General features: G+C 37.7%; 2 protein-coding genes across 8 annotated transcripts in view; one reads left to right on the plus strand and one right to left on the minus strand.

The window, feature by feature from the left end:
* Positions 1-10,962, minus strand: part of Slc25a21 (solute carrier family 25 member 21) — a 519,050-nt gene extending 508,088 nt beyond the window's left edge. For 4 of the 5 annotated variants that reach the window (XM_046461042.2, XM_046461041.2, XM_046461040.2 and 1 more), the window contains exon 1: positions 10,407-10,913. In XM_046461042.2, the coding sequence (XP_046316998.1) occupies positions 10,407-10,476 (70 nt within the window). In that variant the 5' untranslated portion in view covers positions 10,477-10,913. Of the gene's footprint in view, positions 1-10,406 lie in introns of all 5 variants that reach the window. The other variant, XM_058584493.1, reaches the window with a different exon arrangement.
* The window catches only part of Mipol1 (mirror-image polydactyly 1), a 400,912-nt gene that overhangs the window by 47,386 nt on the left and 336,862 nt on the right, over positions 1-16,664 (plus strand). For 2 of the 3 annotated variants that reach the window (XM_058584489.1, XM_058584488.1), the window contains exon 1: positions 13,707-14,344. The exons of the other annotated variant lie outside the window; for it this stretch is intronic. The gene's annotated coding sequence lies outside the window, so the exon portion shown is untranslated. Of the gene's footprint in view, positions 1-13,706; positions 14,345-16,664 lie in introns of those variants that run through there. 3 annotated transcript variants of the gene reach the window in all.

The following is a 16,664-nucleotide window of genomic DNA, read 5'->3' on the forward strand; positions in this document are numbered from 1 at the left end:
GGATTCGGCTCCTGGAGGTCTACTGGGGTCCCATGAATCTGGCATAACATCTGGGGGCTCGTCCGGGATCCCCTAGACACCAGGACCCCTGAACCAGAGAGTCTAATACCTGTGAGTCTTGTTTGTTATTCGTGTGTCTGTTATCTGCTTTGTTCTGACTACGCCCATAGAATCTGTATTCTGGGCTGGTAACTGGCCTTTCCATAGGGTCACCAGCTGGGGCTCCTGGGAGATGTCCCAGACCCTAGTCTAAGGGTGATAATCCCCCAATCTGATTGTCTGAGGGGAAGGCCCCAGTTGGCTTGGGGCCAGTACCCTGCTTCTGTTTTTGTTGATCTGGGGTCATCAGACCCAATCTGAGAGGGATACTCCCCTAATCTGAGGGGGACTTCTGTTTTTGTCTGCAATTTGAAAAGGGAATCTGTGTTTTAGCTTTTTGTCTGTGACACTGTTAAGTGTGATAGCATTGTTTTACTTTGGACAAATGCAGTGTCCCAAGTTCTGATCTGCCTTAGATGTGTGGAGGTAACTTTAGCTAAATTTTAGCCTGAAAATGTCCCTGGTATGCTTCTCCTGCTTCCCAAAAAATAGACTTTTGGTTCTATTGACCAAAAGTCATTAGAACCACCAGCTTTTCTATTCTCACCTCTTACGCTCCTTTGAGCTATATTTTAAAGAACTTTGATAAACTTTACTCCCCTTTGTTAAGCAAGATTAGAGAAGCAATGTTTTCTTTTCTTCCTGTAGTTGGCTTGAGTGCACCCACTGCAGAGGGAAATGCCTGCTGGGGATCTAAGAACTTTGATATCTCCCTTTTCTTTTTTCTCAAAACCCTGTCCTCATTATTAAATTGGCATTAGTTGGCTTCGAGAACAGGAACCGAACATTCAGTTACAAATTTTGGCACCCCAGATGGGACTCTAGAGGAGCCCCCGCTTCACTTTCTTGGGGAAGCATCGCACTCCAAACAACTGCATGTGGAAGATTAACTTTTTGAGAGCTGACTACTGAAAAGTTAGGAGGTATGGAGTGTGCTTGGTGCCTGGGGTCAGACCAAACCAGAGGAGCTAATTCTGTAAGTAAAAGGAGGGACTGAGGGACTCCCAGCAGCTGCAGAAGCACTTTTGCTTTGGGGAACTCCCTTCTTCCTTCCCTGCACTATAAGGATTAATCCACCTCTGTCTGCTTAAAGAAAAAAAAAAGGTGGGGGGGGACACTGAATGCAGTAAAGTTACCACACTGAGACCCTTGATTTTACACTTCTGGTTGCCCCTCTGTGAGAACATCTGGTCCACTCATAGGGACATCTATGGTGCCACTGGTGTAAGAGTCATAATTAAATGGAAGTTGGAAACTTAAGGAGATTTTTCTCTTATCTGTTCTGTCTGTTTTAAAGGTTATTATAGATTGTTTCTTGGGAATGATCTTGGCTGAATTTGTGTCTAAGAGATGATGTTTTATTGTAACAATCTGGTATCTGAATGGGTTTTTGAAGTATTGCACAATCTTGCAGTTAAAAGTTGGGTTAGGGGCTGGGGATGTGGCTCAAACAGTAGCGCGCTTGCCTGGCATGGGTGTGGCCCGGGTTCGATCCTCAGCACCACATACAAAGATGTTGTGTCTGCCAAAAACTAAAATGTAAATAAAATATTAAATAAATAAATAAAAATAAAAGTTGGGTTTAGGTAATTGTTTAGTGTATGATTTCAGATAATTCATGCCAAAGAACTTAAATACTTAGGATGGAAAACTAAAGAACTCTACTTCCAATTTGGCAAGTAACTCCAAATCATTTAGTTTTACTTTTTCACCAATTTTTGAATTGGGTAGCCTGGGGAGATTTCACTAGGTGTACCAGGGCATTAATTTAGGCAAGGATAGTAAATTATCGTATGGTATTGAAGTGGCACCCCCTTTCTCTACAGAAAAGCCTCTTCACCATGCATGATTTTAGGACTGTCAGCAAAAGAGTCTCTGCGAAAGAGTCCAATGTAGATAAAGTTCCTATTTTCATGTTGCCCTGTTTTACTTGGCCACTGGCCGGGAAGATACCAGCACTCCAGGTGCTGAACACCCCCTTACTAGTTTTTCACAAACATCTAGTATAGTATTTTGTAGAAATGTGCAAACAAGTCCTCTAGCCTTGAGCTGGGGTTTCACATAGATTTTTAAGATAAGTTACAAATGGGCTCCATGGTAACAGCTGGCAGGGAGAGGAAAGAAAGAGGAGAAGAAGCTCTCCCCTTCTCAGGTGTGGTCCTTGAAGAGTTAACTTGCCCAGAAAAGTAAAAGAAAAATGCTGCTTTTATGAGAACTTCTGCAGACTGTGAACTTCTGAGCCCCTCCCCTTACATGCTGGGTATAAAATTCTGAAACTCCCTGAACTCGAGGTTCAGGGGATTAATTGATTACAGCAAAAACTGTGCCCTCTAAACCTGGCTGCAGCCAAATAAAACTGTTTCCTGCTATCTTTGGTGCCTTGCCTTATTTGTCCCTACAACAGTATCTGTTCCCCTCAGTGTATAGGATTTAGGAAAAGAAAGTGTTGGATTGGGATGTTGGTCTGGCTTATTGAAATGACATTGAATAGCAACAGTCTTGGGAAATTTTAAAGCTTAATTTTGGATTAGATGGTAGTGTGTGGTTCTCTTTTGGAACTTAATACTACTATAGGAACTTCAGAGCAAAGAAAGTGGCTTAATGATCCTGAAGGGATTTCTTCTGATGATAGCTTTTATATTATCAAGTAAGATCCTATTTTCAGTTTTGTGTGAGAAAGTTATTCTAGGAAGATATAAAGGTATGAAATTTTGTGAATTGTATCTTAAACTTGTATCATAATTTTCAACATCCAAACCTGAAAATTATGACTTAAGGTTAAAATGCCTTAAGCATGAGGTTTCTGCTCAGAATAGCAGTTTTCCCTGCTCCTTCCAGACCTCAGCCAGGACTTAAGTTGAAATGCAAACAGAAGAAGCCTGCAAGCTCAGTAGGAGACTGATCTGAGGCCCAGGAAAAAAAAAAAAGTAAAGGTGTCTTTTACCTGAACTCAAACTAGATTAAACCAAAAAGTAAATTGTATAGTATTTACTAATTACTGGCCAGTCATTTTTTTCTAGGACTCTTGTTTTTCCTTAGATTCTGTATTTTTTTTTTTTTTTTGAGCTCATGATTTTGATCCTACAGACCTAGGTTAATGTTTTTCTGATGAGTTCTATTTTTGATCAACTGTTGAGTTTTTAAACATCACAATGGAGATTTCACCTGAGAAAAGCTACAAGGCCTTTAATATTGTGTTATGTGTGCACACTTGTGTTATGTGTTGTATGTCTGTATGTGTGTATGTCCATATATCATGCACATGATATGACAATTGGCAGATATACGAGGAGCCTCATAAAATTTTTTAAAAATGAATCCAAATATCTTTGATTCATGTGATTTAAACAGTTCAATTTAAATTGGGTAAACAGATGAAAATAATGATGTCTTTAAAATTAAGCTTACAAGTTTTTCTAGGTGTTCAAAAAAAACTAATAAAATGTTGATGTCTATGAAATGTCTGATATGCTTTGGTTCTAGGACTTTTCTTCAACAAGGAAGAAATGGCTAACATTGTTCAATACACTTGTCTGATGTTTTGGTAAAATAAGTAAAGTAGATTTGACATGGGATTACTCATTTATGAGTATTTTTGTTAGATATTTGATTGATCTGTAGATTTGACATGGGATTACTCATTTATGAGTACTTTTGTTGGATATCTGATTGATTTACAAGGTTAAAATGCTAAATTTAAATATACTATTGAGTACTCTGAACTCCTTGAATTGCATTGAGTAACATTATTAGTGTTTTAGTTGGAAAATTAAGAAAAAAAAAAGTATAAGTGGAAAATTAAGAAAAAAAAAGTATAAAGTTGCTTTGTCATCCCTGATACTTAGATATTGTGTTTTCATGAAATGGTAAACAGATGTGATTCTAGATACAGGGGTTTATAGAAGATTTCTATATACAAAGGCCCAAAAGTTTCAACTGTTCCAAATAAGAGTACTGTAAGTAAAATCAAGTATTTCTTTTTATTAAAATGAAATAATCTGCCTAAGTTCAGAAATTTACAAGGATTGTTTTAAAATGTGAACAGAAAAGGAGGTTAACAGATGGAAAGGAGAAATTAGAAGGTTCTAAGTATGGATTTAATAGAAGAAAAAAATGTGTTTCTAGATAAAAGAGTCTATGTGATTAAGTAAATAAGAGGGTTTAAGTAAGTGATAAAGAAGGTCTGTGTAAGTTTGTCTTTACAATCAGTCATATGTTAAAAGGACAAAGATTTCTTAAAACATTAGTGTACCCATAACATTGTGTTTTATTAAGTTTTGTTTCTTGTTTCTAGAGCAAGTAATCTTAAAGGAATTAAACAGCTGGTTAAACAAGAACTGTTATTTTAGAGAATTGTACATGTTATTTCTTTAAAAGCTAAACTTGGTTAATATAAAAACATCATTGTAATTGTGGTCCTATTAATGTGTTCATATCTTCCAGGTATACAAGTCTGTAAGGTAGAAGCTTTAAAAGAGCATTATATCAAGCTGGTGTTCTAAAGTTGTATGGTAATTTTAGGCTTAAAAGAAAAGCCATATTGGAAATTTATTTATATCATTTGATATTCTATAACTGGACCTGTTATCAATAAGATATGTAAAGCTTTATGTTACTTTTTACACTGAGGTACAATTTAAATGTATTTTTAAGTTAATGAGAGCCTAATCTGTGTAAAGGTTAATATTGCAAAACACAAAAGTACTTTGCTACTTTTCTACAAAAGGTTAAAAGCTTTCAGCCTTTCTTTAATTCATGCTTTAGATGTGATATTATATTGTGTTAGCTAATATTCATGTGAACTTGAGCAACAATTTATCTAAGCTTTGTAAAATGATGTTTAAAAAGCAAAGATCAGCTTCAGAACTACAGCACTTTACTTAAGATTTATGAAGAGCCCCGCCTTACCTGAGATAAGGCCTACGTCCCATCTCACTACATGTGAAAATGACTATGAAAGAAGTAGGCCAGATTTCAGTACATTTAAAGTTGTGTCCAAAAGTTGGTTTTTGTCAAGATTACTAGGATCTCAAACAGGGGATATGATGTATAACTCTGCCAAAGTTCAAGGTAGCTATTACATGAACTAAATATGTTTTTACTCTTGTTAATTTTGTTTTGTAGTTTTCTTATAAATGGTCTAAAGATTGCTTGTTAATGTTTTGCAGAGGTGTTGTTTTAAGAACACACAACCTAGGTTAATGTAAGATGATAAGTTATCACCTACAGGATAGAGAGATAGACATTAAAGCCCAGTACTCTGATGAAATTGATTTGCTGGATGTTTAAGATTTAAAATTAAAGTTAAGTTAAAAGGGCCAAGAAAACCAATGTTTGGCTCTTGCCCTCTGAGTCAGTCTGAATCCAGGGAGCAGGGGACTTCTCTAAAGAGCTTTGCAACTCTGGGCCACATAACCTCCCCATCAGGGAGATTAATGAGACTACTTGAGAACAGAAAGCCAATCAGTGCATTTGCTTCTCACCGGAGAAGGGAGACATCCCTGATGCTTCCAAGGGAACCCACATGGTCAAGCAAAACCTGGATCCATCCTAGCGCAAATGGCACTAGCAGAACTGAAAAGCTGCTCCAAAGTTCCCCCAGGATTCCCATGGAAACTCAGCTGTTAACAATAGATAGAAACAAAAGTCATTTTGACTTGCTTCATCTTAAATACTTAGCAAAGACAGTTAAAACCAAAACACAGCTATTCCTGGGCATTTTAAATAATAATAATAATAGTTAAATGTAACTTAAGGTTTACACCTTGTGTTAGCCCCCAAGAATAAGTAAGACTGGAGGCTACAGAAGAGATTCTTAGGCAAGAATGCCTGATAATTATCAAAAGAAACTATCAAGAGGAGCTGCCAGAGACAGAAGTTTTTAGTTTAAGGCCTACAGATACTCCTAACCTACACAGGTAGACTTGGTGTTTGCTAGTATGATTATCCAGCCCTGAGTAACAGAACTAAAGGTTTCTCTATTAGACACAGAGGTCATACTAGTAAAAGGATCTTGCAATATCAGATGACATTAAATTATTAAACTGTATCTTATGGGGAAGGACATCTGTAACACTAAAAGTTAAATGTTATGTTTACAGTCCTGATAACTGGGGATGTTAAAGCCTGGTGAGGGAACTTCTATACAGTGACATGTTCCAACTGCTGTAACATTTATTCAGTACTCATGGTTTTTGTTTCTCTCATAGAAGCACCCATCCCCAGATGACTTTACAACCTGTTCTTCCCCAACCAGACTTCAAACTGAACTGACTTCTAAAAGGGAACTCACATCCCCCACGTCGTCTCTCACGTCGAGCCCCCTCATGTTCGATGCCCTATATTAGCTCTGAAGCAGCCAGAATGAGCCATTGCCCCTTCTCCTTACAGCAATAAGGAGTTCCTAAAATTAAAGGGGGAATGAAGCCAGAAATAGATAGACAGTGTAGATAGGTAAATCGAGTCAGGAGGCCAATTTTGAGTGAGTCTGGAAAGTTAAGGACTGTCCCCTGAGGGTTACTGTTTACTCTAGTGTCAACCTTAGGACCACTTGTGAACAAGCTAATGGCTTTCATCAAGAACAGAGTAAACAGTTCAGATATTGGTTCTGTGTACCCACTATCAAGCCCTAGACTCAGAAGGAGAATCCTACCAAGATGTAAGGCCTGCCCATATAGACCTCCAACTGAGGGAACCATGATTGGTTCCCAAGTTTCCAGACAAAGGGTGGAATGAAAAACTAATGTGACTCCATTTTTGAGAAACAAGCCTCTACCTCAGAGCAAAGCCTGCCTAAGGAAGGGGGAGTGAACTTTGTCCTTGGAAAAACCCACAGAGCACTCCTAAACACATACCCACCCTGCTAAGTTGTTTGTCTGTAAATAACAGGAGAGGTCTGTGGCGCCAGGTGTCCCTGACTCAGGCTAGGACCCATAGGAACTCCCCTAGCAACCTTCAATCAGCATGAGACAGGGAAAATACCTGGAATGCAAGATGACCCCCAAGTAGCTTATGGTGGTTGATAACATGTTGGGAAACCATGTAGTTTAGCACGTACACCCCTCATGGCCTAAACCAATCAGTTCAAAGGAACCCCCCCTCTTGTGTTAACCAATCACCCTACCCAACTTGTTTCTGCCATTGAATGTGCTAATCAATGTTAAGAGTTGTTGTTTGATTTTCCCATGGTATGGAATGATTTGTTGTGTGATGTTGTGACGCATAGAGTATCCCCCCAAAACATAAAATCTCACTGAACAAAGGACCAGGACTCACTCCCTGGGACCGCTGTGTTGGGAATGGCTGTGAGTCCAGGCTCGAGCTTGCAATAAAGACTCTTGTGTGATTGCATCAGATTCGGCTCCTGGAGGTCTATTGGGGTCCCACAAATCTGGCACAACAGCACCACACATTCACAAGGGGATTGGCTAGAGCTGATTGATGTAGAGGTGGAACCCTGTCAACTCTGGATTGTTTTGAGTCTTTCCTTAGGATTTTGGACAAAAATTAAAAGAAAGCAAGTCAGTCTCTGATGTTTACCAGGGAACAGAAGTCAAAGGCATGGATATTTAAAAGCTGTTGGAGACCAGGTTCTGTCACATAGAAGAGCTCAATGAAAGCTGAAAACAGTAGTTACCTACAAGAAACAACAATGCTCAGGATACCAAGATGGCACAGAGAAATAACTCTCCCTGTTTGTCAAGTGTACACCCTGACAAACTTGGATATCTCTATATAAGCCAGGATGGCAAGGCCCAATCATAGCCTAATCTGGTCTTGACAGAATGCTTTGTGAGTTATCCAAGTGAAACAAAGACAAGCTGCCCTGTTAGCTGCTGAAAGGCAGCTTTTCCTCCCTAAAGGAAGACTATTATCTAATGGAAGACTGCTGCAAGGCCTTTCTCATCCATTTCCTTGGTTTCAGTGAAGCACATGACTTTCCATCTCACCCCTATCTATGTTACAGCTGTAGACTTCATCACAAATCTATAAAGCTACTCAGCTGTGGTTCAGAGGTAGGTCCTCAACAGCAAGGGGCCAGTCACTCATAGTCTATCATCCGACCTCTTCAGGTCAGTGTTGTCTGGAGTACTAGGTACAATATGACTTACTTCAGCTGTAATGAACTAAATCCACTTGAGCATGTTTTCTTTATCAGGCAAATGTGTGGAGTAGGCCAAGCCATCCTAACAGCTGTAGTAGTAACACTATGGCCCTATTATTAGCCACCAACCTGCTGCCTTGGGGATGTTTGACCATTTGACAAAGAAAAGAAGTAAGAGCTGAAGAGAATCTACTTCCTTCTCCTCTTCAGAAATGCACACTGGACCTTAAATGCCATGAGACATGCTGCTAGCTCTCCAATAAACCTCCCCAGTTTATATATTTTTTCTCTTAAGAGAACATTCCCTTACAATGTATTTTTGAACTTTACAACCAGAAGATCATATAATACACAGAGAGATGATAGTACCAGAAATCAGAATTCCTGTGCTAGAAATTCAAATGCATCTTCTTTTTATTAAAATTATGCTTCTCTTGTATATTGATTTTTTCTGACCCTTGATCTAGTATATGCAAAAGGATTATTGCATTTATTACAGTTACAATAAAGTCTTATGGAAATGCTTTTGGCCAAGTACTCTTTTTCACTCTGATGAAAGTATAAATTACTCTCATCACTTATCAAAAACCCCATAGTACAAACTATATAAATTAACCATTCTACTATTTTAAAGTTATCTTATAAATGTCCTAATTTTCATTCATACTAGTTACAATCATAAGACTATATGATGGCATCATGCATTATATGTATGCCAAATACTTATCCAACAAAACACCATAAATAGGATTAAATTTTAATCTACTTTTAACATCCTTTGAGTTTAGCTGTGCCTAATACATATTATTATTATCTAAACCAATATACAGATGCTTATTAATCACCAATATACAGATGCTTATTAATCACTGTTCATAGCTTAAGATGTTAACCAACTGGCTCCAACTTTCCCTCTGGGACAAGTGAGTTTTCTTTGATCAAGGTCACAGACTGGGAATAAAGTGAGTCAGGTAGAGCTAGCAGAGCCGTGGCCATTGTGAAATCCACCAAAAATTGTGAATAAATCAGTGCAAGTTCATCACCACTACTGGGAAACAACTTAAAAAGTAGGCAGTAGGGTCACTGACATCATAATGGGTGGACAATCCACAATTACCTATAAGAAATGAATGCCTCAATTGTTACTAATAATTAATAATGAGATATGAACTTCAGAAAAGTGTACACATTGTGACACATCTAGTTGCTTGTGGTACCCCTAAGATTCAACATAATGAAACTGGTCATAATTTGTAGTAGTCCTTTATAAATAGCCCAAATCTGTTTTAAAATATAGTAAATTTTACTAATCAACATTAAACATTTTCTTGTCCTTGTCTTAATATGATTTATTAGTATCATCATAATTTATTAAAGGAATAATCACACTTATTAAATTGTGGTATTTATTTGTTATGGTAATTGTTATGTATTTATAATAAAACGCACCACTGTATGCAAGATTAAATTAATCAATTACACTTTTAAATATTTTTAAAAATCTATGTGCATAATTTCATGGTAAATTTCCCCAGCTACATTTAACACAATTATTGCCAAGAATGGTTATAACATATCATTTGCTAACGGTTTTTCTTCTTTCTCCTACAGCATAACTCTCCATAAATTGTAATTCCATTATACCAACTGTTTGTGTGTTAAAATATGCATTTAATTTTAATATGCCTATTTATGGCGCAATTATATTCCCAAGAAAGAATGGTAAGCAATAAGAAGCCCTGCGGAAAGCAATAAGAAGCCCTGCGGAGTCATACCTAATACTCTGATGAGCAAGGAAGGATCTGTGTAAGATCTGTGCTACCTTGGAGAGAATCTACAAGTGCTAGCAAACTTAAGTAAAACAGAACAAAATAGCCAGCAAAGCAAAAAAGACTTCCTTCAAATTACAAGACTTGGTGCTGCCCGCCTCTTGCAGCCTAGGAACAGAGAAGGCCAGGAACCCAAGAGCTGCTGGCATCAGTGCCGAGGCGACTTTATCTAGGACACAGGGCACTCTCAGCACGCTCTGGCTTCCTTTGCCCTTGTGCTCTGCGGGCTCAGGTATTGAACCGGCCGCGCAGAATTTTAAGAAAGAGGATAAAACTTGGGCAGGGAAGCTTGTCTGAGAAATGTTTTCGGGGCACGCAATGGGGCAAAGGACTAGTCTCCGGCTGAGCCGAGCAGAGCGGGGCCCGGGCCTTACCAGCTGAACCACCGGCCACGATCTGCCGAGAAGCCTCACGCACTAATCCAACTTCGGGCTTGGCGGACATCTTCACAGCCGGAGAAGGAGGGAGGGGACTGGGATGAGAGATCAAGCTCGCTCCTGAATCCTGGCCTGCGCCGCCTCTCCGGATAACAGTCGGTGCTGGGTTGGCCCTCTGGCGGGTGGTTTCCTGGGCGCCGGCAATCCAGGGACTACCCAGAGACGGCGGTTCAGGCACTGGCTCCCTACTAGATCTCTGGTGGGTGGGACGCTGCCTACTTCGCTGCTTCTGGGTGGCCTTTCCCTTCGACTGGTCTCCCTGCGCTCAGGAAAGGTCTCTGGAGAGAAAACTCACTCGAGGGTGGCAGTAGGTGGACTCACCGCAGCATGTCAGGCTTGGTCTCTTAGATTGGCACCCCCCGCGCTTCTCTATCAGCCTCCTGCTGTTTGTCAAGTAGGACGCTCTGCCTTTGATAAAGCAAGTGAAGCCATTAGGGCCAAAGCTCCAAGGGTAAGTCTGGAGCGACCCTTGCCCCATTGGCAGGACAGAACACAGTACCGTTCTATAGAGTGGACAGGTGAACAAATTCCTCGGAGTTATCCTGAGTTGTAGACTGAAGCAACTGGAATTTTTAATTACCTTACAACTGAGCTAATATATACTACTTTAACGAGAAAATGGCTTTAAGGAAATTTATTTCAAACCTCATAAGCTTTAGTTTTATTTGCTGAAAGACCAAAGAGAAAATGCCTGGTTACAAATAGTCTTCTAGACCCAAGCTCAGAGGTTCTCAAAGTATGAAACCAAACATAATTTTTGAATCTGGTAGAAAGTAAAATTCAGAAGCTCCACTCTCACCTACTGAATCAGAATCTCTGGGTTTAGGGCCCAGAAACCTGTTTTAACCAGTTCTCTATAGATTATTATGAACATTATAAAGTTTTTGAACCACTGAGTTAAATAATTCAGGAACATTAAGGAATTTCCAGTATATTCTCTCTATAAAACACTTATTTTTTCATATTAGCTTCTTAGAATAGTTAACAAAACAAAAAATAGTCATTTAAACCATAAGTTGCAAATTGCTATGTAGGAGAGACACAAATTCCTGCCACACAAGATTGTGAAATTTTAGAAGAAACACCCACCACACCCCTACAGGCAGGAAATGATAAGAATAGAAGGAACAACTGGGAGGCTTTGGCTATTATTTCTAATTCATGGTATTTAATACTAAATACATTTATTTTGTGCCATATAAAATTGCTATTTTTGAAGGCCAAAACCTTTGTATATGAACAATTAAATTTAATATATATGATTTCCAGTCAAACATACAAAATACTGTATTAGGATTTCATACTTTATTTCTTTAGCTGAGCCATTAAAAGTCAGTGATACTAATACCTGACTGGAAAAATTATTCAGAGTGAGGAATTGGGGAGACTTGCTTATGTGATTAGATATTTAAAAATAAAGTTTCTCATTTGATTAAAATGGCTAAATTTGAAATTTTCCCCAAGAAATAGTTCTCAGAATTATTTGCTAATTATGTAGAATAAAAGCTTTTGCATAGTATTTTTCAGCCTTTTACTGATTAAAATATAAGGTTATGATTATATAACATTAAATCACTTTTTTGTCAAAAAGTGATGATTTTATGTTGTGTGGAAACAATTTCACACAATAGAAAGCATTTCCTTCCTTTTACAACTGAGAAAAAACTGAGCAGAGACTTGAGTTTTCCACAATGAAACAAGGAGTGACAGAAGAGGTGGGCTTCCATTCTAGGATTCCTCTGGTAAAAAATGAGATTGTGTGTGTGTGTGTGTGTGTGTGTGTATACACATTTTTTTTAGTTGTTGATGGACATTTATTTATTTATATGTGGTACTGAGAATCAAATCCAGTGTTCACACATGCTAGGCAAGTGCTCTGCCACTGAGCCACAACCCCAGCCCTGAGATTGTCAATTTAATTATTAACCATAGACCAAACAAAATACATTCTGTCATACAGAAATCTAAAATAACTAAAGAACCCCCAAACTCATTTATTATATGTAAGGAGAATTTCTAAAGTTTCTAAAAATAAGTAGTCATAACTGTTAAATCCCAAGGCACATACATTCTAGATTCATTGAGAGCCTTCCTAAGTACTGGCAATATTAGCAGTAAACATCCCTCCATTATGGATCACATAATTTGATGGAGGAGATGCTACTGTCTTGCAGTGTAAATAAATATTTGCCTTCCCAGCCTTTATTTTAGGAAATGTAATAATACTATCAAGTTAAGATTTAAAGATAGCTATTGACATTATTATTCTCATGACTATTTTCACCTTTGAAGGAAGAGCTTCTAAAAAGATGAGTGCAGGTTTGTAGTTGGACTAAAAACATTGCTTCCTTTTTTTAACTTCTCTAGACTAAAACAGATTTCTTTAGGTAAAAAAGCAAGGCCTAATATTGCATGTAATCCAGTGACACACCTCTGGAATAGTTGAGATCATTCACAGGCATAACGTTCTGGAGCTTGAGAGTCTGCAAGGGTCAGTCCAGAGTTAACAAAAACCCATTGTGCCAAGACCTCTGATAACGGAATATGTCTTTTATCTACAGCTAAATTTGCACATGGCTAATACCTAGATGCTGGGAGATTTAGCCCTGGGAAACTAAACCTTGGCCTGCTATTTCAGATGATGGGACTCAATTCATCACATTGTTATTTCTGTTATTTTAATAATATTGTACAGCCCTAATAGAACAAAAACTATTGCTCAAGCTTGTGTTTTTAAAATTGTTAATTTTTTCCATCTAATCTTGGTTAAGAATTACATAAGTATTATCACTGTGCAGAATGGCTGAAAATGAAACTTTCAGGAACCTTAAAATGACAACTGATTTAAATATTTGACAGTTTATTCAATGTGTTATTGAAATAAAGTTTTTGTATTGGCCCATCCAAAATAATAATGACTTGAGACAAAAATTTATTTCACCCTTGTGTAATAACCCAATGGTAAGCCACAAATATAGCTCTAGCCTGAAGAGAAAGGAAATTACACAAACTCATTGGCCAGAACTTGGCCACAAGAGGTCCAAAAGAAATTAGGAAATGTATGTTGCTGCATGGTCATGTAACCAGGATGTAGTGGTGGGTGGTTGCCAGTATGGAAGAAGGAGAGAACCAACAGTGCCTGTCATTAAAAAAAAAAAAAAAAGATTTAGGAAAAGCTACACTTAAAATGACATTTTCCGGGCTGGGGTTGTGGCTCAGTGGTAGAGTGCTTGCCTAGCATATGTCAGGCACTGGGTTTGATTCAAATAAGTAAATAAAATAAAGGAATAAAGGTTCATTAACAACTAATAAAAATATTTTTTTAAAAAATGACATTTTCCCTTTGAAAGATTTTGTCTTCCTTAAGTCTAACTATTAAAAACTCTTATTCATAAGTATTAAAAATATTATGTGCTTAAAATCCATAGATCTGAGTATAACTTCTCAAAGCTTATTTACAAATACTATGATATGTTTTCATTAAGGACATTCTAGGTTCTGCTGATTAGATTGAGCACTTAAAGCATTTTAAAATTTAAGGGATTACTAAACACTGTAAATGAAATAGTTAAGGTGTTATCTTTGTTATTGTAATAAAAATACTGAAATAATCACCTTAATAAAATGTTTATTTTGGTTCACAATTTTGGAAGTTCTAGTCCATGATTGATTAGCCCTATTGCTTTGGAGTCTGTTTCAGGGAACTACCTCATTGTGGGCAGCATGTGGCAGAACAATGTTGTTCACCTCAAGTCTAGGAAGTAAAAGAGAAATTGAAAGACACAAGGGTCCCTTTCAGGACACACACTCAATGATCTAAAGACCTTGCAGTAAGCCCCACATCAAGGGTTCTACCACTTTCCAAAAGCGCCAAGGTAAGGATCAAGCCTTTAACACATGCACCTGTGGGAGATATTCCAGATCCAAACTATAGCAGCTAATGAGGCAACTTTTTTCAATACCTAACTATGATATAATAGAAACAACATGCAGAGGTCATTCATGTGTCAGAGCTCTGTTCTTGGAACATAACTGGGAATATAGGAATTAAGAAAGCCTCTAAGCAGTCAACATGCAGAAATCCATGCACTTTTGTCCTAAGTATAGGTCCCCAAGCCTTCACTTAGAAACTACTTTTATACCCATTTCTTAAAGTCTGTAGAGTAGAAGTTAATTTCTTAGTTTATAATCAGATTAGAAAGAAAACATGAAAAGAGAATAGGAGGATGAGTTGGGAAGAACAGGGAATGTTCCAGAAAAGTAAAAAAATAATTTACAAACTTCAGGCCATATGCAGCCTACCTAGCAAATTACAATACATTCATTGAATGTTTACCTTATGCCAGGCACTGGGCTAAGCATTTTGCAACAAATTATCATGAAAACAATATCCCTATGCCAGAGGGTCTCAGCCTCTGAATGTAACTGATGTCAAGTATCTTACCTGAAGTCACACTCAGTATTTGAGGTGTTACTTTTAATATAAGTAGGCATAATTTAAGACACCTCTTTGTGCATTACTGGAATGTTGTTTTTATAGTCTATTTTGTTTTGGTTTTGTTTTTGTGATGTGAAAGATTGATTTTATTATGCAAATAATTCTTTTTTGTTTGTTTTAATTAGTTACACATGACAGTTCAATGATCTTGACATATCATACATTTGAATCAGATGGGATATAATTTCTCATTTTTCTGAGTGTACAGGTTGCAGAATCACATTGGTCATGCAGTCACGTATATACATACAGCAATAATAATGTCTATTTTATTCTGCTGTCCTTTCATTCCCCCTTTCCCCTCCCCTCCTCTCCCATCACTTCTCTCTACCCAATCTAATGTGACACACTTCTTTTTGTTTTTCTTTTTCCTTACATCGTTATACATGTATTCTGTATAATGATGAGGGTCTCCTATCTTTCATGCAATTCCCCTTCTCCCTTCCTTTCTCTCCCACCTCTCTTCTCTATTTAGTGATAATCTTCTTCTCATGTTCTTCCTCCCTACCCCATTTTTGAGTCATCCCCCTTATATCAGAGAAGACGTTCAGCATTCGTTTTTTAGGGACTGGCTAACTTCACTTAGCATAATCTGCTCTAATGCCATCCATTTCCCTGCAAATGCCATGATCTTGTTATTTTTTAGTGCTGAGTAATATTCCATTGTGTATATATGCCACATTTTTTAATCCATTCATACATTGAAGGGCATCTAGGTTGGCTCCATAGTCTAGCTATTGTGAATTGTGCTGCTATAAACATTGATGTGGCTGTGTCCCTGTAGTAGGCTGTTTTTAGGTCTTTTGGGTATAGTCCAAGAAGAGGAATAGCTGGGTCAAATGGTGGTTCCATTTCCAGCTTTCCAAGGAATCTCCATACTGCCTTCCAAATTGGCTGCACCTAGTTTGCAGTCTCACCAGCAATGTATGAGTGTACCTTTTTCCTCGTATCCTCACCAGCACTTGTTGTTTGACTTCATAATGGCTGCCATTCTTACTGGAGTGAGATGGCATCTTAGAGTAGTTTTAATTTGTATTTCTCTGATTGCTAGAGATGGTGAGCATTTTTTCGTGTATTTGTTGATTGATTGTATATCCTCTTCTGAGAAGTGTCTGTTCAGGTCCTTGGCCCATTTGTTGACTGGGTTATTTGTTTTTTTTTTTTTTTTTTTGGAACAAGTCAGGGATGTCCTCTCTCACCACTTCTATTCAACATAGATCTTGAAACACTGGCCAGAGCAATTAGACGAAAGAAATTAAAGGAATAACTATAGGAAAAGAAGAACTTAAACTAGCACTATTTGCTGACGATATGATTCTATACCTAGAAGACCCAAAAAAATCTACCACGAAATTTCTAGAACTAGTAAATGAACTCAGCAAAGTGGCAGAATATAAAATCAACACCCATAAATCAAAGGCATTCCTGTATATCAGTGACAAATCCTCTGAAATGGAAATGAGGAAAACTACCCCATTCACAATATCCTCAAAAAAATAAAATACTTAACAAAAGAGGTGAAAGATCTATACAATGAAAACTACAGAACCCTAAAGAGAGAAATAGAAGACCTTAGAAAATGGAAAGATATACCTTGCTCGTGGATAGGCAGAATTAATATTATTAAAATGGCCATATTACCAAAAGCACTCTATAGATTCAATGAGATTCCAATCAAAATCCCAACGGCATTCCTC

The sequence above is a fragment of the Marmota monax genome, unplaced genomic scaffold (genome assembly GCF_021218885.2).
Source record: "Marmota monax isolate L192 unplaced genomic scaffold, Marmota_monax_Labrador192_F-V1.1 WCK01_AAM20220418_F8-fsc00001, whole genome shotgun sequence".
NCBI classification, from domain to species: Eukaryota; Metazoa; Chordata; class Mammalia; order Rodentia; family Sciuridae; genus Marmota; species Marmota monax.